Source organism: Sinocyclocheilus anshuiensis, unplaced genomic scaffold, assembly GCF_001515605.1.
Source record: "Sinocyclocheilus anshuiensis isolate Anshui unplaced genomic scaffold, SAMN03320099.WGS_v1.1 scaffold1746, whole genome shotgun sequence".
Classification (NCBI taxonomy): domain Eukaryota; kingdom Metazoa; phylum Chordata; class Actinopteri; order Cypriniformes; family Cyprinidae; genus Sinocyclocheilus; species Sinocyclocheilus anshuiensis.
Genome location: NW_015545562.1, coordinates 726,618 through 749,021, shown reverse-complemented (window position 1 = coordinate 749,021; position 22,404 = coordinate 726,618). Strand labels below are relative to the sequence as shown.

The following is a 22,404-nucleotide window of genomic DNA, read 5'->3' as shown; positions in this document are numbered from 1 at the left end:
AAAAAGATTTTTCAGGTTTTTTCAGGTGTCAGGTTTTTAGCCATTATATTCAGCAAGGATGCATTCAATTAACATACAAAAAATTATATTTCGAATAAATGCTTTTCTTTTGAACATTCTATTCATTAAAGAATCCTGAAAAGATGTATAAAGGTTTCCTAAAAATATTATGTAGCACATCATTGAAAATAATAAGAAATATTTCTTAAGCACCAAATCAGCATATTACCGTAGAATGATTTTTTGAAAGATCATGTAACACTGAAGACTGTAGTAATGATTGCTGAAAATTATGCTTTGCCATCACATTAATAAATTACATTTTAAAACATTAAAATAGAAAACAGTTAGTTTAAATTGTAAAATATTTCACAATATTACTGTTGTTTCTGATCAAATAAATGCAGAATTGGTGAGCATGCAAGACTTCTTTCAAACACACTTTCAACCTTACAGACCCCAAACTTTTCAATGGTATCATTTTCAAAAGTAGATTACTAAAAAACAGTGTTAGACGGATAACATTAACTACCTGTGGTTCTCCACAGATATCGATGCAGTGGGCCCCATTCTCTATGCAGGCCTTCACCACGGGCTCTCCATAGAATCTGTACTGTTGAGAGAAGACACCTCAGAACCACGGCATTTCACAGTCAACAGTTCTCTCAGAATAACACAACTCCATTTATCATTTTTTGTCATAGAGCTATCGTTGGCCTATGGGTGCACTGGGACAGGTGTGAATGCACAGATGTGTAAACTGACCCTTTCCTGTGCTTTTTTACAATAGTCTTTGTGGACTTACTGGTCCCACGCAGTTGAGCACAATGATTCCTTGTTTGCACATGATGGCCAACGACTCCGGCTCGGCTACATCTGCTACAATAACCTCCACACACTTCAGCTCTGGTTTACCTGCAGACAAATGATGGAATGTCAGAGACAAATGGATCTTTCTTCTCTAACAGCTCAAAATGCTGCAAATTATAACATTTTATGTAATACATAGACAGAACAACAGATAGACAGACAGACAGACAGACAGACATAGATAGATAGATAGATCACTGTATCCCTTTACTCTATAACCTATTGCATAGCTAGCTTTAAAATCCTCGATTATCAGTACAGCCTATTCCAGATGATGATGGGATTGTCCAAACATTATGCCTTTAATCAACAATATTCTCAAACCCTGTAATCCCATTTGATAATCTCAACAGACAAAATCTGCTGAAGCTCATCTAATGCTATGAGCTGACTGCCTCATGTCTAGCCATGACAGTATGGCAATTCAATCTATACCTAATACAAACTATGACCTATCATAAATAACATATGTGCTTTGTAATTCTTTGTAGCTTTGCCACAAAGATAAAAAAAAAGTGGCAGTAACATGACGGTACTAGAGGATAAAAACATAGTCTTTATATATATATACAATGGTACCACATTATTAGCATGTTCATATCAAATAAGTTTTATTTATAATAAATTCATTGTAAAATAAAGCATGTTAAAATATAATAAATAAAATAGAGAATAAAATATTAATTAATAATTTTAACAATGTAAATATTTGTAAGATTTAAAAAATAGTTTGTAATTTTTTTGCAATATTTAAAAACACACACACACACACACACACATATATATATATATATATATCGCATTTTACACTATAGAATAACATATGTGGTATTTTAGGGTACCATGATACATTTTATTATTATGCTACAAAGTCACACATAGGCTATGTCTAAAATAATTACATTGTAATTACACATGTACAACATATGTACATTGTGGCGCTGCTTGTAAATAGAGTTACTATTCGGTTCTATTATTTTTCTATTCTATTTCCGTTCTATATGTTCTGCAATTCAGTATATGTTATTATGTGAGGCATGGGCACTTCAATGTAAAGTACAATAACAAAAACTTCAAAGTCCAAATGTACACAGAGTCAAACACGTACACAGAGCGTCAGCTGCCTGAATGAGTGTTTTTTCCAGTTGGTCGCGGTTTCGTCCGGCTACAGCCCATTGAAACGTCCCTCCTGGACCCTCGTTACACGTCCGCGCAACCTCCTCCACTACAAACTGGCCGGTAAAACCGGTCGCTCCGAACACTATAATATGGTACGGTCTTTTGCTTGACGTTGTGAGCGTCGCCATTGTGAGTGTGATCCGCGTGCGAGGCAAACACAGACGAGGTCAGAGCGACCGCTGCTGCTCCTCTCTCTCTGCTGTCACTGTACAGTGTCCGTGCAAAATACAGGCGTTTAGTGTATCAGATTGTGTTTCTGGTAAGTGTAGCTCAAACATAAATCCAACTGTTTGTGGGTGAAGATTCCAGAAACTGGCACACAGTGAAGTAGAGACATCTCGTGCTGGAAAGGTGATATTACCACAACAGTTACACAGAGGAGGGTACAAGTATATTTTGTGACCATTAACATATTATATATGAAAGCAAACATATGTATATACCTAGCAATAAATTACATTTGAATGTCAGTTGATAAATTGTAAGATCACAGCTTGTTAGTGACTGAATTAACACTGTTTTGAAGACATCAGTCAAATTTAAAAGTCAGACCACTTATAAAAATTCTTCTATTTATCATTTTTCTACAGTTTAACACAATTTTCTATTTATGAACACATTTTTATTACAAATTATTAATATGTCTGCATATAAATTTGGTGTTACATTAAAAATGTAATTAAGCAATTTGAATGATTTCAATACATACTTTGCATTACAGTTGCATGTTCAAATTCAATCATATTGTTCATTTGGCAAGGCAAGGCAATCATGATCATGACATTGCCTCTTGATCAGGCCTGTGTCACTAATATTTTTTGCTTTGTGCATCTTAAAGCTTCAACTGTCAGAGAAGTTGTTATTGGATTCTGAAATGAAATTAGCTATGAGTCAGTCTGTGGGTTTCCAAAGAAAAATGCTCCTACTTCACCATAGGTTTTATTATGTGTGCCAATTCCATTTCCTGCTGCGTCATCTTTTCTTCCATTCAGACGACCAATCCAATATTATTATAGACAGAGCTACAGGATAAACCATAAACCACTTTCTAAATATAAAAAACACATTTCTAGTCATAATTCAGAGATCATGTATCCTACTTGGGAAAGAAAAAAGAGCATACAACGAAACAGGTTTCTGGTTCTGAGCATATTAAAATATTTAAAATTTTCCACAAAAACTCGCACTCATTTTGACTGCTGAAAACAAATCATATTTGTAATTAAAACAAACTGATTGATTGCTGTCTTTTATACTGTACAATACTACAATTATAACATTTTATATTTTGTACCTGCTGACTAAGTGTTGGAGCAACAATTAACTGACATCAAGTCAGAACAATCGATCATCGTTATTATTCAACCTGTTCATGTTCTATGTTAATAATAAAGCCATTTTGATAAGTTAATATCCCATAGTTAAAGCAATAATGCACCCAAAAATGAATATTTACTCAAGTCTCAGGCCATCCAAAATGTAGATGAGTTTGTCTCTTCATCAGTATAGATTTGGAGAAATGTAGCATTACAGTGGATCCTCTACAGTAAAGGATCACCTCCAGTCCATTAATTAATGTCTTGTGAAGTGAAAAGCTGTGTGTTTGTAATAAACAAATTCGTCATAAAGACGTTTTTAACTTCAAACAGTTGCTGCCGGTTAAAATTTGAGTCGTCTATCCATAATATTGCTTTCTTGATTAATATTTGTTGTTTAAAATTAAAACTCCTGACTGATGGATTTGTTTCTTATAAACAGCTTTTCATTTATCAAGATGGATTGATCTTAATTTCTTGTGGATTATTGTGATGTTTTTATCAGCTGTTTGGACTCTCATTGTGACGGCACCCATTCACTTCAGATGTTACATTAGTGTGCAAGTGATGTAATGCTACATTTCTCCAAATCTGTTCTGATGAAGAAACAAACTCATCTACATCTCGGATGGCCTTAAGCTAAGTAAATTATGAGCCAATTTTCATTTTTGAGTGAACTATTCCTTCAACATACATCCATTTATGCTTATTTTTGTTCATACTGTATGAATTTCAGTGATTATAGCACCAGTGAAAAGTGCCAAGTCAAAATAAAAGCATAAATACAAAGATAAGCATGGAATATAGTGTCTTGGAGTACTCAAATGTACAAAAAACAATATCACTGGCTGCATAGGCAGTTATTTCAATGCATGTATAGTTACTGATTCAAAGAATGGCAGTGGTACAGTATATTAAGATTATCTATAATAAGTGTTATATAAGGATTATCTGTAATAACCTGTTTTTGTACCAATATTAAATACATTATACAAATGTATTTATGCATTAGGAAGCCCTGTGTGACTCACTAAAGCAACATTTATTAAGGCCCGTCTGGTAATGTGCATTAGTGCATATTATCTCAAGAGGAATACTGTTGTTAATCATTGGAAATGGTAATATGAAGAAATAGTTCCACTGCATAAAATAGCTGCTATGATGCATCAGAAGAGAGCCACTGTGCGAGAGCGTCCATTCCTCGTCGTACAGGTCCAAAGTAAAAGTCCACGTTTTGCGAGAAGTCAGCACACACGTTTGAGTACGCCCCTCCAACGAGACAATAAAGAGCAGTCCCACCCATGCTAATCACCACAGTAACCACACACAAGACGAGAAGGATGAGGCAAGAGTTTCTGGCCGACTCATCTGTATGCATGAGAAAGATGAGCTTTGATCAGTCTCACATTAATGCAGAACAGAAATCTGAATACATAAAGGCCCTGTCTGAATATATGCTTACAATCGTACCTTGATCGAAAGCATCGCCTGGCTCTCTAAAGTGGACTCTGCGTTTGGTTGAGTCTTTTAGCAGCGAGGCTTTCTCTGTTTCCCTGGCGCAGACTCTCTTCTTTAAAATAGACACTAAGCCGTCTGAGGGAAACCTCTACAGAAATATCAGAAATAAAGTATGAAAATGCTTCAAATAGACTGTACAATATGATGCAGAATTATTTTTAAGAATACATTCATAGCAAATAATGTAATAACAGCAAGTAACCACAAGGGGTCAGTATGTGCAACAGCCTTGGGAAAAATAAGGCGTATTTAAAGAGTATTTATATGGAAATTATACAAGCGCGAACTAAATGTAATATTTTCAGACAGAAAACGGCAAGTTATTTACAATTACATGAAAATGTACTAGTTTATTATTTTACGCCATATATATAAAAAACATTTGATTTGAACAGTGCTTTTTTAAGCACATCTTTATGTAATTTCATATTTTTTTCTAAAATCAAAACAAGTGTACTTATGTAAAGCATGACAAAAGATTAATAAACCATAGTGATCTGAAAAAAAATAATTTAACATCATTACAAAGTGCACTTTTTAAAAGAGTCCTTCAGTGCAAGAAAGTCATGAACTTTAAGTACACTTATGTAGCCTTTTTATTTCTTATATGTATTTCATATTTTTTAAATATACTTTTAAGATTTGAAGCACACTACAAGTGCAAATTCAATTCATTTCAGCACACTTATTTTTCACAAAGGATAGTTGATATAAAAATGAAAATCCTGTCATTTACATGTTTTTTTTTTAACGTTTACACGTTTGTTTTTCTAATATGGCTCATAGTATGTCATGATGTAAAAAATAATTTTGTTGTTTGTTTTTGCTTTTCAAGTCAGATCAGAGGCCGAAACAAAATAGCAGAGTCTTCAAATCACTATAAAATAATAGTGTACACATCATTTAGCTGTCGTGTGTGTTGATTGAAAAAGTCAGGAACTCTTTCTGACACAGTGCGTGTCTGACGCAGCTCTGGAAAAGGTTTATGCAGTTGGACTGTTATTTAAGATGACCACACCCAATAGCTTTGGGAAACCATACACTCCCTGAACGCTTTATAAAATTCCTGCAGTTGGCTGCCATAATGCTGTGGATGACATCACGCTATTTTACTTTCACAAAGCAGAGAAACCCTGTGGCTAAGAACTGTGGCCTGAGAATTGGAAGAAAGTCCCACTTGACCTTTTACAAAGTCATATAAATTCAATTTGAGGACCCAGATTAATACATTGCATACTTAGGCCCTGAGGAATACAAATCGTTCAGTAAACGGATGGTTTGGAAAGACTGCAGCAGACGGATGGTGTCTCAGCATGCTTAGTTTTTCTAAGGGCAGATGGTAACATGTAAGAGATTAGCATCACTCCTACAGCGTCTTACCTCTTCTACCTGAATAAGGCTGGCCAGCTCATCCGCAGGAACCTGGCTGTCAACGACTGTGTCATCCTGCAGCTCGTCATTCCAGTACTCATCCTCCTCAAGACCTTCCTCGTCCTCTTCTTCCTCCTCCTCCTCCTCCTCATTCAATTCAAAGTCCTCTTCTGGCTCCTGTTCAGCTTCTGGCCATGAGCAGTCCTCCGCCCGGTTCTCTCTCTCGGTTGAGTTCACTGAAGCTTGTTCTTGTTTTGATCTTCTGTGTTTTGACACGAGCCTTGGGCAGTTGTGTAGTTTTATGTCGTCCATGTTCTGCAATAACAGACGGCTTTAATCAGACTCACAAAAACATAAACTGCATAGGTGGCTAATAAAACAAGTGTAATGTTTTACCTTTTCCAAAGAGAGGTTAGGTCTGAAAAAGGAGAAGTAGAATTCAATTTTCTATGTAATATAATATGCACATCTAAATGTTTAATTTGTGTAAGTGTGTAAGTATGTATGTATATATATATATATATATATATATATATATTAAGTAAAAATTAAGTATAAACGTGAAAATAAGGAAAAGTACATACATCTAATTTTTTTATGTTTCCCCTATAAATCTGTTTAAATTGATGGGGCTTGATGAGGCCTGGTTTTATCAGGAATAAATATTTTAGGGAAGGAAATAAAATGCTATTATTATTATTTTCTACTTGCTTGGACAGTCCTTGTCTGCACACAGTCTCACCTCTGGTGTGTTTTGCAGATATGACTTAACAGTTCCATATGCTCTCTCTCTCTGTCAGTTCCATTTGGGTTACTTTCAGTTTGGACGCTGATTGTCCTCTGGGACTCTGAAACCAAACATATGGATTTGAGTCTTTGAATCATTTTGACTGTGTCTCATAGTCTCCCATGCATTTACCTACTCATAGAATATGTGAAAGCAATCTAAAAACATACATGCTATTCTCAGTTCCTAACATTCCATACCAAAAAAAGCTACAGTCCACAGTCAGGTCTTGTTGCCAGTTAATCAGATAAGAAGGGAGAGTCTGACCTCTGTACTTCAGTGATACTGGTTAAGTAACAGAGTCACATGTGGTCTGGGCAATGAAGTGCAGTTGGGAAATGAGCAATTTCCTGAGCTCAAACCATTCCACTTCTGTTTAGCTATGAAGGATGAAACTAGCATTTGTCCTATTTACAAAAGGAGTCTCATCCTTACCAGATAAAACAATGCTTCAGGAAATTCCCTCACATGTAAACAATGTAACCTCCCCTGGTTAAAGTTATTTCAGGAAATATTTTTTCATATTATTATCCATAATCATCTGGCATCCTTACCCCATTTCTTTTGTATGGAGGCCAGATTAGACAGCAGTCTTTCATGATACAGCTTCTCCAGATGAAGAAACTCCACTGCCCACTGATCTGAAATGCTCGATGCTTAAAGAAACCAACACTTAAAAGTGTGTGTGTGTGTGTATCCATATTCTATATATATCCTTTTCAAAGATTTGTTTTTTTTAAGAAATGCATACTTTTATTCATCAAGGATGCATTAAATTGACCAAAAGTGTCAGTAAAGACATTTATAATGTTGCGAAATATTTCCATTTCAAATAAATGCTGCTCTTATGAACTTTCTATTCATCAAAGAATTGAAAAAAAAAATGTATCATGGTTTCCACAAAAATATTAAGGCGAGACACTGCAGGTGAATAGGGTAAAAAAAATAACTAATAATTATCGCCTTACTTACCCAGCTGATTGATTACATTGATAATTGCCAACATTTTCTGTATTACAAGTTTTCTAAAATGATAGGTTTAGATATGCAAATTAGTCATTATTGAAGGAAATATGCGCTAATTTGCATACATTTCTAGTACAAAAATCTAAACATTGGGTGATGTCAGTTTCAAAATGTTTGTTTAATTTTTTTGACATATTAGAGTCAAAAGGTTTTACAGAGAGAATTTTGGGCATCTCATTTTTGTCACTCCATAATTCAGAAAATGATTAGAACGGACAGAAAACACTATATTTTCACAATTTTGGGGGGATTAAAATGTTGTATATAATCAAGCAAATTATATATGAACAAATCCCTCTGTAAAAACCTTCAGGATACAGACAGGAATAAAAATGTAAAGTTTGGTGTGTGTAAGTGCTACTGAAGTGGAGATTTATGGCTCAGTGTAGGAGAAAAAACTCATTTTGAGAAAACGGCCTTTAAAAATATGTATTGTAATTGAAATCTATTGACACAAATAGATAAAGTGCTAGAAAAGAAACACTTAACAGCGTCTTTTGGATGTTTTCTTTCCACTAGTCTGAAAAAAACACTTTATGAAAATCCAAAAAGCCCAAAATCTTAAACTTGACAGGTGCATGAAAAAACTTTTTGCCTGCAGTGTCTCCCCTTAAGTAGTACAACAATTTTCAAAATTGTTAATAATAAGAAATGTTTCTTGAGCACCAAATCAGCATATCAGAATGATTTCTGAAGGATTATGTGACCCTAAAGACTAGAGTAATGGCTGCTGAAAATTCAGCTTTGCCATGAAAGGAATAAAGTACATTTTAAACTATATAAAATTGAATATTTTATATAAACATTTTATATTTTACAATTATATTACTGTTTTTCCTGTATTTTTAATCAAATAATGCAACCTTGGTGAATATAAGAGACTTCTTTCAAAAAAAAAAGGAAGACCATATGATGACAATTATAAAATAAATCTTTCTTTCACTGTTTCAAATTACTTAAAAATCTATCAACATCCTTCCTTTTGTGCAATACCCTACAAGTCAACATGGAAAGACACACCCTAATGAGACTCTTGATTACGCTTGCCCTGGTCACTATGACAGCAGCATCAACAGGGACCATTTAGTGATAGTAAAGGAAAGTCAGAGAGGAAACAGACAGAAACCAGGAGAAATACAGTGGTGGATTTACATTCAAAAAAGGATACAGTCCTTTTCAAGGAAGTAGCCCTCCGCAATCTGTAATGGAAGGCAAATATCAGCAAGTTAAATATTACATCTCCTTACCACATTTATCTTCCAAAGACAGTTTCATCAAGTGTTCTGTTAAAAGACTCTCAGCTGGTCGATCAAAGTCTATTTCCTGTTAGATCTGAATCCAGAGTCTTGATTTCATTAGTTGTAGTGAAGAGCATCTTTAAAGGGACGGTACTGCATGAACATGTGAATGGGTCTGACAGTGAGTGTGAACGAGGAAAGTCACATGCAAGAAATAACTCTTTGCCCATCTAATGAATTCTCTTACATGGATCGTCTATATTTAGTGTAAGACAGGAAAATGAATTGTTTTCTACTGTACTCTTGATTTTATCTAACTATAATAATCTCATTGAGAAGCAATTTGCTCCCCCTATTATAACTCCACAGGGAGATTGAAAAAACAACTCCAGTGAGCACATTTCGGTAGTTTGTCTTGTTGACAGATCTGATTATAAATGTGCATGGTGTTTAGTTAATAATTGTTGAAGCTTATTTGGATGCCCGGAAATGCTGACAAAATACAGAAAAACCAGAATAGTTCATTTTTGTACTACTTATATCATGTTTTGGCTGAATTTATTGAGGCAGTTTAAACAGAAAGATATCGAAGCTTGTTTCTGACACAGGATAAAAAAAAAAAAGTCATTACTTTTTATCTCACAAATTTTTTTCTCGTAATCTCAAGATATAAACTCAGACTTTACATCTCGCAATTCTGAATTTATATCTTACAGTTCTGATTTTTTTTTCTCAGAATTCTGAATTTATATTTTGCAATTCTCACATTTTTCCTCTGAATTCTGAGTTTACATCCTGAAATTCTGTTTTTTTGTTACTGCCATGAAAAAAAAAGTAAAAAAAAAATAAAATAACAAAAGGTAATTTGCGACTTTTAACTGACATCTCTGGCTTTTTCTTGCAATTGAGAGATTATGTAACAATTCTGGCTTTTTATAAAATTGCAACATCTCTTTATGACTGACTTTATATCTCGCAATATTGTCAGAAAAATGTCCAAATTGGAAAATATAAACTCAGAATTGCATGAGTTTCCTATAAAAATTCCAAATGACCTTCTTAATTATTTTATACCGTTTCCACAGAAAGAGCTTTTATTTCCTTAAAATATCCCAAACAAAAGTAATCTTTCTACCCTGTGGAAATTTGTGTAGTTTATTAGTCCACAGAATACACATGAACATTTATCAGGTAACAGTATAGACTGCGTCATCCTTCTATTTTATTAACAATCTAGGTGTATCTGATGACGGATGCAGAGAGAAAAACACGTATGCACACTTTTATTAAAAGACAACCAGGTCTTTTCATGCCAGTTTTTGTTTTGGCTATGGGCTTTATTTGAGAGTAACCTTTTCAAACTCTCAGTGCACACACCTGGTGTAAGGAATGAGGGAGGAGCATGTGATCATTGTGTTCAACAAGGGACTGCAGTGAAGCCAGAAGAGAAGGACTAGGCCCAGGTGGCACAACCCCAGAAAGGCGACCTGTACAGAGATCACACCAGGAGGAAACTTAGGAACACTGCAGCTATTGCATACTTCTGACTTTAGTAAATCAGTCAATCCAGTGCTTTTTGAGCACATTTTAACAAGTTTATGGTAAATCATTCTATGAAACTACTGTACCTCATGTGACTAGCTAGTACGTTTAAATGTAACCGTAAACAAATAGTCAGCCAAATTGACAATTCTTACATTATTTACTCATTCTTCAGTGGCGTGCACAGTGGGGGGGGCTGCCCTTTTAATCGCCGATGCTAAAGTGCCCTTTCGATCTGGTCTATGTGCCCCCGGACCGCGATTGTGCCCTCGTAACGTTGCTTGTCCCCTGCCCCTCAGGAGGTCTGTGCATGCCACTGATTCTTATGCCATTACAAACATAAAACAGATATTTTTTCATGGAACACAAAATGATCATTTTAAAGGGGTCATATGACGTTGCTAAAAAGAACATTATTTTGTGTATTTGGTGTAATGAAATGTGTTTATGCAGTTTAAGGTTCAAAAAACACATTATTTTCCACATACTGTACATTATTGTTTCTCCTTTTTTTAAAGTGGCTTTTATTGGTTTTGTAAATGAACTCTTATTATATATATATATATATATATATATATATATACTCGGTTCTGAGATTATGCAATACTGACTTTTTTCTTTGAATTCTGAGTTTACATCTAGTAATTCAGTTTTTTTGTTACCGCCATGAAGTAAAAAAGGTAACTTGTGACTTTTTAACTCACAATTCTGACTTTTTTCTTTCAATTTAGAGATTATCTAACAATACTGACTTTTTCTAATAAAATTGCAAGTTAACATCTCTTTATGTTGTACTGACTTTATGTCTTATTTATAACTTTATATCTTGCAATATCTTGCATATATATATACACCTTTTATGTTCCAAGAAAAAAAAAGTAAGTACTTTCATTAGGAGGAGCTACAACTTAAGTATTATTTTATTCATAAAAAAAACATATGGCAAATCAAACCACCAGAATATTGCAATATAAACGGCTTACCATTATCTAAAGAGCAGCTATGGCTCTTGGTGTTTGTTGGAGAGCTCTCCTCTGGGTTCCTGTTCTCTGAGTCGAGTTTAACCGCTTGCAAGTCCATAACCTCTGCCTCCTGTAGTTTGTTCTGATTCTCATCGTTGGCTCTTAGGTAAGACGTAATGATGTCCTCTTTGGTCTGAGTTATTCTGCTCGTCTCTTTCCATCTTACAGACTTCCTCGTCTCGGACTCCTCCATAACTGCAAGGTGATCACAAAGAAGATAGACAGTCATGAAACTGAATCTATATCTTCATCAGAATTCAAGAGGAAACATTTTAAAGACTTGATGTCTGTTTTTCAAATGATTTACCCTGCTGTTCCTATCTGCCATCAGTGACAATGCATTACATTTATCATAAAATGAATCTTTTTCCTCAAAAGAATTCAGAGTGGAAACACAAGTAGGACAGGTTTGGTGTTACTGAATATTTTTTCAAGCAGATCTTGGGCCTTACTTACAAACACAGTGTCCTAACAGTGAACCAACACTCACTTCAGTAGTTCAGTTACTCCCGAAGCCAACAGCAAGCGCAAACTGACAGGTGTGTACAAAAACACGAACCAGTTACAGCAGTGATGCATAATTCATGGGATAGGGGCTCTTGTCTTTCACTCTGTCCAGGCATTTCGAAGGACGAGCAGTGAAACCAGAGACAGAGAGATGGAAAAAGGGTGGAGTGTGGATGAGTGTCCTCATTGTAAATAAAGTGGCAATGCCAGTGTGGTAACAGAACAGGGTGTATGATGAGGTGGAAAAGGCTGAAAGAAAAGTCGAGATGTTTCTTGACACAACATGGCCACAGCTGGCCTGATCGGTGTCAAGATTAACGCTTATGAAAGCTGAACAGTGTGAACATATATACAACAGAGTGAGCAAATAACAAGACATGCTGAGATTGACACTGTACCGAATGCAGCAAGAGGGCAACAGTTTTGTTTGCACAAAGTATTTATTTAATATACTAGGCATATACCATTTAAAAGTTTTGGGATTTCTTAATGTTTTTAAAACAAGTTTGTGATGCTCACTAAGGTAGCATTTATTTGATCAAAAATACAGTACTGTGAACTATTATTACAAAGTAACTGTTATAAATTTTAATACTTAAAAATGTAATTTATTCCTTTGATGGCAAAGCTGAATTTTCAGCAGCTATTACTCAAGACTTCAGTGTCACACAATCCTTCAGAAATGATTATAATATGTAGATTTTTATCAAAGTTGAAAACGATCTTATTTGTGGGAAATGTGATATATATTTTTTGATGAATATAAAGTTCAAAATAGCATTTTCTTGAAAAAAATATTTTTGTAACAATGTAAAAGATTGTCATTTTAGATCAATTTAATGTAGTTGGCAGCAATAATGTAAATTAAAGGACTTCAAATCTGAACCTTTATGTTGTTTTTTTTATATGGAAACATTTCAGAATTGTTTATATTATTTCAAGTACCTTGAGGTACCATATAAAAATAGCATTTTATTGGTTGTGATGCTATTATCTAACAGGCTAAGTGTTTTTTTGTTGTTGTTGTTGTTGAAAATCACAGTCACAGCTAATAACCTCTTTTAGAGTGCACTATACCATGAATTAACATAATTTGACAGGCAAAGTGATTAGTGTCCAATAACCTGCTAAATTAGATGTCAGGACATGCTTATGTTTAACAGCAGTCAGGTTTTCACATGCCATAGGAACATTTTAAATAAATAATATCCTAAATCTGAACCCTTTATGAAGAAAAGAAAAGGCATGTGTTCTCTGGCCCTTTTGGTCAACTTTGAAACTTGTAGCTTATTGAACTTCTAACGATTTTACACAATTATGAATTAATGAGTCTGCCAAATTACTAAATGTAAATACAAACGGCTTAGAAATCCAACATCATAACGTGAGTTGGTCATTTTGGTACATTTATATATCCCTTACTTCTCCTAAAAATCTAGTTTTGCATACAGTCTACCTTAGCTTGCACACAAATAGCCTACACATCGTTGAAAGATGGTGTAAAGGGCGCGTGCCCATTTCACAGCGTCTTGCCCTTTATCACTGTTTTGTTTTCATCAGAACCATTTCGAGACGAAACACAGAGACACGACTCGTTGAAATATCCCTGTCGTACTTACGTTTAGTTTCTGTATTGATGTTACAATGGTCCGCATCTGTAAACGCGGTTCATATCTGTTCTCAGAGCTGCTCAAGCAGAGACCCCAGACCCCTCTCTGTCAAACACACACCGATCTGAAATCAGTTTCGATGCCCTGCCTGTCTGCATCTGTGCGGTTGTTTACGATCCAAACAGGGGCGTTTCTTTTCAAGGTCTCGCTGGGCGTTTAGTGCCACCCATCGGTTCATATGGGGCACTGACATTGGAAATGTGTTTGGAGAAAGATAAAATTTGACATAAATTGTAGCATGTTAATTTTAAAACACATTAATTCGTTTCAAATGTCAGTTTCTATTTACCCACAGAATGTATGATTGCTATAGCTGCATAACAATATATTATATTAAATAGCCTATACTACAAAAATGTTTTAAATATACTAGGCCTATATATTATATAGCCTATGATGCTGCAATATTTAGTCTTGTACACAAGGCTAGACCTGTGTTTTTATAAATTACCTCATACTACATGCATTTTAAATTGATGACTGAATAGTCTTCACCAACTTTGCAAAACCAAACAATATCCAATAATGTTATAATAAGCAATGAACTCCTCTGAATATTTCCTTCAATTATGAATTAAATTACTCATCATCATCAACAACAGGAAAAAGCTGGTATAAAGCAAAAGTCTTGTGTTCAGTTTCAGTAATCCATCAGCATCATATCCAAAGCTATTCAAAATATTTTCAGAACTCTTTCTCCAAAACATAAATAATCTATGTGCTGACATTACAGCTTTGAGGGCAAACATGAAATGGATGTTAGAAAATGTAGGAACTGGAGCAGAAAGTAAACGCAACCCTTGAAACATGAAGTCATTCCGGTGAGCTGCTGCATGTCTGTACTGTGTCTGACTTCATAATAGGGACGTTTTTATCCTATTGTACCATCTGAGTGAACTCTGCATTTCATCTCATCCAGGTAATATGTTTTGACAGCACAAAGAGCTGATCAGTTGACTCACTGCAATATGTCTGAATGTTTTAGCAATCCTCTGTGAAAAACACAAACCACAGTTTTTAGTGTCTGTTTTTTAAGAAAGTCATGTCATGTTTCTCTTTCGATGATTACAGTGGGTATTAATTATATAAATAAATTATTACAATTTCAGTAAAAACATTGCTTAATTTAAATAAAAACCTATAAAGTGAATAACAACATTTTATTAGCACATACACAATAAGGATAAAAGGCATTTACAATAAACGTGACTTGCAAATTATTTGCTTTTAGTGCAACAAAATATACACTGGGTGTTAAAAATTACTTCTTTACAGTGTTTTACAACCTTGAAGGTGACTATAACTCTTTAAGTAAAAGTTGCTTTTACAGAGGTAATTTTATCCCCAAATAAAGGCCACTTTAAAACTTGGCTTAAGCATTTTTTTTTTTGTTTCACACTAGTAATTTTGAAAAGGAATGGGTTACTATGTTTAAACTTGCAAAATGAATTCCAAAAGTAGGCCTAATATAGCCTACTGTGTGAAACAATAAGGTGCTAGAATGTTACAGCGAGTTGTTTAACAATAGATAGCACATCGTAAACCAAAAATACTTGAGAACGAAACAGATTAAAATGTTGAACATTTTTACAGATGGACAAGCTTTACAGGTCACATGCTCATTGCATGCTGTAGGCTACGCTGTTAAAATGTTGTTAACCTAGTAAATATGCCAGAAGGAAAGTTAACCCAGAATTTGCAAATGTGCAATTGGAAATCCTGAACCCTGACTACCCAGAATTAACATTTGAACAGTAAAAAAAAAAAAAACATGGGTTAACAATTTCAGACAGCAGTCTGCAGTCCAATGTGTTGTTTTGACCTTCTCTGTGCTAAAGCTAACAACACAAACACTGACAGCAAATTAGATTTCAAGTAGAGCCTGAACAGCATTATTGGAAGCTTTCTTATAATGTGATGATTTTGAGGTGGTTAGAGGATTTGTACGGAGCTCCTCAAGGGACATGAAGATAAATAAAATGAGAAGAAAGAAAAAAATAAAATCTTGGCATGCTATATTCCTGCGAACGTTGTATGATCTATCGTGGGCCGATGTCGTAACTTTTGTCTGCACTTGGGTGTAACATCAAAGCTGGTGACCATCAAGACATGTGCTTTGCAGAGGTTAACATGACGCTCTAGCCGTTGAGTGACTTGCTCCAAAGCCTCTAAGTGCTCCAGTGAGTCTACCTCAAACGTTTGCCATAAGTCAACTGCAAAACACATCACACAAATAGCATAATAATTAATGATAAGACACAGTAAGCAGAACCATAACAACCCTACAGTTTGCTGTCCTACTGCAGTGCTTAATTTTACTTAATATACATAAGCAAACATGTTAACCCTTACATTCACGGGTCCATTTTCCAGGGTCCAACATCAGATGATGCTTGGCATGTTCCAACTCTCGCCTGAGAGCATTATACCTGAGTCTCACCTCTGCTATTCTCTGCTGTCGATGCTCCAAGAATTTCAGCTTTGCACTAAAGAGGACTATACCCTGAAAACGTGGATGACAAAAAGTAAGTTTGCCTCCATATAAAATGTGAGTGAGCTGAGATTAGCATTTAGCCTACCATTACACCACAGGGTTTTATATTAAAGTAATATTACAGTTTTTCTAATACTTTTTAGCATTTTCAAATCAGACACTGTATTCAGCTATCTTGACCCACAAAGCCATCAAATACACAGATACACTGAATTACAACACTGTGAAATTTATTTAAAGCATATGACCATGACCGCTTACTACAATGAATGAGCAACTATACATTGTAAACTCTACAAAATAAGACTAGCCTACTACATAAATTAAAGTGAAAAATAAGAACAGGAAAAAAAAACCACATTCCTGAACATACAGTTTTGGTTTTGTGATAACAATATTGTTTTGATGAAATTAAGCACCATCTGAGGAAAAGTATCTTTACTACTTGAAAAAAAATGGTATATGAAACATTATATATAAGAGAACACATCATTGTCAAAATTTCCTCAATACATTATTGAATAAATACTTAAATAATTTTTTGAATGAAAACTATACAAATAACATATTTGAAAAACAAAATAATGTAAAATATTTCCTAAATATTCAACAAAAGTTGCATATTTTTCAGTAATAGAAAAAATAGTATGTATAAACAATGTAAAATCACATTTATTCTGAATCAGTATATTGTTTCTAGTCTGAATCAAGAGTAAAAAAAAACAAAAAAAACAATGAGCGTTTGAAGTTTTCTTAAGGCTGGAATACATTACACAACTTTTAAAATCAGAGCAGATTTCAGCATTTAGAGGTCATTATAAACACAAACTTGCGCCTAAAACTCTGACTGCTTTGACTTTTGCCAACTAACGCTCTCCTACAGACTGCAAATCTAGGCAAAAGTCATGTAGGATATCCCAACCTTTACTTCTAGAAAACAGTGTTGCGAGTCAAGATAATTGCCTAAAGAACAGATTTTTGTGTCTAAGCAAATCAGAAAGCTGTACGAGTTGAATCAAGCACTACCAATTTAATGGACCATACAACGACAGCAGTTTGTGAATGAAGTACAAAGCAGACAGACAGACAGAAATGTTTTTTTCATTGACACATTTTGAACCTCACCTTGTTCCCTGCCCCACCTCTCTTCTGTACGCCATTTACATTATCAATCTCATAGACTTTAATTTCATAAGAGTCAGAACCACCCCGATCCACCCGGTGCGTTTTGGGCCCACTGACAGATCTCTTCGGTGACAGGAGGTTGTCTTGAGATGGACCTCTTAGACTGGACCCTGTGGACAAAGACAGGTGAAGACCATATTGTTTTTTTATGCCAGAATGCATTGATTTAAAAAAAACTCCTTACCTATGTTGGTTCTTTTCTTGTTACTTCTCATGCCTTTAGCAGCACCGAGCGAGCAGCTCTGATCGCTGATGGAGTTGTGCGTTGAACTGCTGCTGATTGTAGCTTCACTGTCTCTCAGCATACTTTCATAGCCACTACTGACCATACTGCTCCTGTTATAGAGTAAAGCCGTTTTACACATGGCAGGAGGCAGCTCTCCACTGAGAACACTGGTGGTATCGCTGGCATGGCCGCTGCAGTGGTGTGGAGTCCGTGGAGCTGTGATCCGGCTATACGGGGATGGCAATGTGTGAACGAAAGGTTTCATCATCCCCAGTTCCTCACATTCATCTAAATCTGACCCACCTTGACTAAAAGCAGAAAGAGAATCTCTACTGCTTCTTAAAAGCTCAACTCTTCCTTTCCGGACTGCACCGGGTGACTTCAAACTGCCATTGTCTTGACTTCGGGATAGGGAGTGTATTGACCAGGAGCTCTGGCTGACAGGTGCTCCGTTAGGAGAAAAGCTTGAGCTCCGGTTGATCGAGTGTCTAGTGGGTTTGGGAGACAAGTCTGGCATCTTGTGGATCTTTGAACTGGGCATGAATTTATTAATGGTTGTGGTCTTAGAGTGACCGTTTTTTGATGGCCGGGTTGGATCATTGGCATCATGCATGGGGAAGAACTGTGGAACCCTCCCGAGACTCTGGCTAGCTCGACACCTTACAAAGTCCTCAAAGTCTTCTTTAAAACCTAGCGGGCTGGGTTGTGCTGAAATATAATCTTCATCTAAAAGGCCTTTCGGAGCCATATCGATGAAAGCAGTCTCTTCAAGGAACTTGCTTTTAAGTCTTGAGCTAGAATTACCTTCCAAGCTTCCTGTTGAGCGCCCGCTCTTACTGTGATCCCATGTTTGGCTCCTGCCGGATAATGCTTTCAGTTTTGCATTAAACAACTTGCTGCTCTCCTCAAAATGAGATTTACTGTTGGTCGTAGTTTCAGTAGCCATGTTTATCATTGCATTTCTGGCTATTCCAGATTCTTCTTTCGTCTCTTTTCTTTTGAGATTGGGACTGTTTGTTGATGTTGGTGGCATATTGTCTTTGGTCCATTCTACAGGACCGTCTTTCTTTGTATATTGTTTCTTCTCGGGAGTTTCTCTTGGACTCTGTAGGTTCTTTTGTTCTATTTTCGTGTGAGGGACATCCCTGACGTCTTTCTTGTTGTTTTGGCACAACCAGCTCTGCTCAGGTTTAATTTCACAAGCATATTTTCTGGACTTCGAGACCTCACAGGGAGGGTCAAGTTTAACCATGGCTCCTTTAGGTATCCCCTTCACATCTTCAGTCAGGGGCACCTCAGACCAAGTATCAAGCTGCGGAAGGTTTTTTGAATCAATGAAGCCGCCTGCCTTGTCAATATGTGCATTGATTTTTGTGTGTTTAATAGCTGCATCTGATGAGACCGTGGAGGCTTCATGCTCTGAACTTTGTGCATTAGAGTTGGAACTATAAAAACTCGCTGTTTGTTCTTCACCTACGCTGCCGATAATCCTGACAGACTGACTTCCTGGCGTTAAAGCCTGGAGAGAGTGTGACTCATGAATGCTTAATATTTGTGCCTTTCCTTGCTCAGTGGCCCCATTTATTGTTACCTCCTCAACCACGGTATACACAAGCTCATCGTGTCCATTAAGATCCAGTGGCTTCTGAACAGTTACAGTGATGGTGGCCCTCATCTCTCGCTGTTTTTTTCCTGTACAATGTGGAATGTCTCCATTCAAAGAGGCAGAAACAGCCGGTGGGGAGCTCAAACTGGAAGACAGGGATGATGAAAAAGAAGAGGACGAGGTAGACCTCGGAGAACTCTTGCCGATGGGAGATATTCTTGTCTCAGATTGCAATGTGGAATTATCCGATAATCTCATTTTACCTTGGTCTTCCAATTTCAAAGATAGTGCAGTGGGCATCATATTCATTCTTTTATTATGAAGCTTAGATTTGCTTAGAGATTGGCTAGACAGCATGGGATCACTCGGTTTGACAACATCTAACTGTGGCTGAATAATCGGGGAATTGGCGGTACTTGGAATTTCTTCACTGTTGTGAATTATCGCAAATGTTTTTGAGGAGTTTCCTTGTCTGATACTATTGGGTTCTCTGTTGTTTAATGCTTGAATGTCCAATGAATTGGATTTCTTTTTGGTTTGGCTTAAGCGAGGTGATTTGCTCATAGGGTTCACTTCCTGATCTTTGCATAGATCCAACTCTGTTCCGTCTATGTTCCCCAGTCGATTCTGGAGTTCTGCAAATGTGTTGCATTTCAGGCACTCAAAATCTGATTTATCTTGCAAAATTGTTGGTGTTGACTCTTCTTTAGTCTTTTCTTTTGATATCTGCTTCATGCGATTGGCAATTGGTGGAGAGATTTCACAAAACTTCATCAGTGAGAGCTTCTTGGACTCCAATTTGCTCTTGAGTAAGGATGGAATAATAGGCAAAACCTCTCTGCTGCTATTTGTAACCTCTTTATCTAGGAGGCCAGAAGGATCCATAGAGATAATGGTATCACAAGACTTATCACTCCCAGGGTAAAATACTGGATCACTAGAGAAACCAGGAGAGGAGAGATCTTGATCCAGTGTTCCCGTAGATTGGAATCTCAGCTTGGTGGAATTATTAAATTTCCTCTCGTTGCCTAAGCTTCTTCCTCCAGGCGAGCTTGAAGAAGATTTCTGGAAAAAAAAAAAATGCAAAAATAAAAAACTTAGCCTAAATTCACAGCACTTGAAAACTGGGGAATGTGTCCAAAATTCAAAAAATAAATAAATGTACATTTTATAACTCATATGAGATATATAAAATGATTTATATAAAAAGTAAAGCATGGTCTAAATTAACAGAACCTGAAAACTGGTGAACATGTCTATAAGCATACCCTTATCTTCTTTTTCTGCCTTCGCATTCGAGTCACAGTCTGCATCGTACAAAGGCTTTCTGTAAGGTCCTCAGACAAGGTGGATATATGGGCAATAATTGTGGTGGAGCAGTTGACATTGCTCAGAGAGTCTTGCAAAAGCATGGCTAATTTAGTTCCCCTGTAATGAAGAAATGATCACTGATAATTAAATTTACTTAATTACTTTTTACTTAAAGGGATAATTCACCCAAAAATGAAAATTATCCTATGATTTACTCACCCAAAAGCTATCCTAGGTGCTTTCAGACAAATACAATCTGAGTTATATTAAAAAATGTCCTGGCTCTTGAAAGCTTTATAATGGCGGTGAATAGTGGTCAAGATTTTGAAAAAAAAAAAGTGCATCAATCCATTATAAAAAGTGCTCCACACGGCTTCCGGGAGTGTGAATAAAGGCCTTCTGAGCAGAATCGATGCATTTGTGTAAGACAAATATCCATATTTAAAACTTTATAAACCGTAAACTCTAGCGTAACTGTAACTGTTGTACATGTGACTGTGTGAATGTAGGCGTAGTGTAAGCTCAGGTGAAAAGTGACTAACACAGAAGCACAGAGGAGAGAGCAAAACAAAACACCGGTCACGAATTAGAAGTACAAAACAAGGATTTGATGTTGTAAAGGAAAAATGTTGGAGGATTTCGATATAAGCCAAGAGGAGACTGGTTTTCCTTTGCTTGAAACAAAACTTGGTTCTTTTGATGATGAATTTAAAGCTGAAGTCCGTAATATAATATAGCCATATAATAAGCGAGTACACCATGAATCCATTTTCCAAACCGTGTTTTTGGCTTGTCCTGAATCATTACGGTACACCTATAATAAGTGTTTATATTCGGACTATTTTAGACTGGTTCGGGTAGGTACCGCTGTGGAGTAGCCCAGTACCTGCGTGATTCGTCATAGACATAAACAGAGAGAAGTAGCTTCGGCTACAATGTTCTTCCCATAGACTGTATAAAAACATGGACGTAGTGTCCGTGACGTAACCCGTAGACTTCCGACGAGCGTTTTGAAGCCTAAAGTAGGCAGAGCCAGCCGTCGCCATCTTGGCAGCGCGTCACCGCGCGTCACTCCCGGATAATCGAAAATGGGCAAAGACGCGGGAGCTGGCTGCTGAAACCACGCCCACCTAGCTCGACGGCAGTGTCCGCAGCGGCAATCCACCTGTCACTCAAGTGGCCACGCCCTTAATTATGCAGAAATTTAAGGCTTAATATAATTTAAACGGATGAGTTATAAAAAAATTCACCCCCCTCACAGTTGTCATGAAGGGCAAAATTAGCTATATAGACCAAAATAATTTTTTGAACCAGGCTGTAAACATGTTTTTTTCTGCTGTAAAGTTGGGCATTTTAACATGGGGAGTCTATGGGATTGACTCCCTTTTGCAGCCAGCCTCTAGCGGCCAGTCGATGAATTACAGTTGAAGTCACTTCCGTGTTGGCTTCACGAGAGAGAGCGGGAGGTTGCCGCTTGTTCAAAACAAGTATTTAAAATGAACCAGTGACGGTAAAAATGTAAAAAAAAAAAAAGTC

General features: G+C 36.2%; 3 protein-coding genes across 5 annotated transcripts in view; all 3 read right to left on the bottom strand.

Moving 5' to 3' along the window:
- sccpdhb (saccharopine dehydrogenase b) overlaps positions 1-2,200 on the bottom strand; it is a 9,064-nt gene extending 6,864 nt beyond the window's left edge. For both annotated transcript variants that reach the window (XM_016499328.1, XM_016499329.1), the window contains exons 1-3: positions 1,979-2,200; positions 806-915; positions 533-613 (exon numbers count right to left, since the gene is read on the bottom strand). In XM_016499328.1, coding sequence (XP_016354814.1) covers positions 533-613; positions 806-915; positions 1,979-2,177 — 390 coding nt within the window. In that variant the 5' untranslated portion in view covers positions 2,178-2,200. The remainder of the gene's footprint in view (positions 1-532; positions 614-805; positions 916-1,978) is intronic.
- A 66-nt stretch (positions 2,201-2,266) lies between these two features.
- On the bottom strand, positions 2,267-14,134 carry LOC107698361 (consortin-like). Of its 2 annotated transcripts, XM_016499330.1 has the most exons (10): positions 13,996-14,134; positions 11,831-12,064; positions 10,683-10,792; positions 9,236-9,266; positions 7,596-7,682; positions 6,997-7,102; positions 6,651-6,672; positions 6,264-6,569; positions 4,836-4,971; positions 3,997-4,733 (listed from the first exon to the last, which is right to left on the bottom strand). In XM_016499330.1, exons 2-10 carry the CDS (start codon positions 12,060-12,062, stop codon positions 4,522-4,524), a joined length of 1,242 nt encoding a protein of 413 aa, XP_016354816.1. In that variant the 5' UTR covers positions 12,063-12,064; positions 13,996-14,134; the 3' UTR covers positions 3,997-4,521. The 2 variants fall into 2 exon arrangements, with proteins under 2 accessions (XP_016354817.1, XP_016354816.1); XM_016499331.1 differs by lacking the exons at positions 3,997-4,733; positions 4,836-4,971 and adding an exon at positions 2,267-2,392.
- Positions 14,135-16,059: 1,925 nt separating this feature from the next.
- kif26bb (kinesin family member 26Bb) overlaps positions 16,060-22,404 on the bottom strand; it is a 22,226-nt gene continuing 15,881 nt past the window's right edge. The window contains exons 11-15 of the mRNA XM_016499327.1: positions 20,826-20,985; positions 17,910-20,622; positions 17,666-17,835; positions 16,399-16,549; positions 16,060-16,259 (exon numbers count right to left, since the gene is read on the bottom strand). Of these exons, the coding sequence (XP_016354813.1) occupies positions 16,060-16,259; positions 16,399-16,549; positions 17,666-17,835; positions 17,910-20,622; positions 20,826-20,985 (3,394 nt within the window). The remainder of the gene's footprint in view (positions 16,260-16,398; positions 16,550-17,665; positions 17,836-17,909; positions 20,623-20,825; positions 20,986-22,404) is intronic.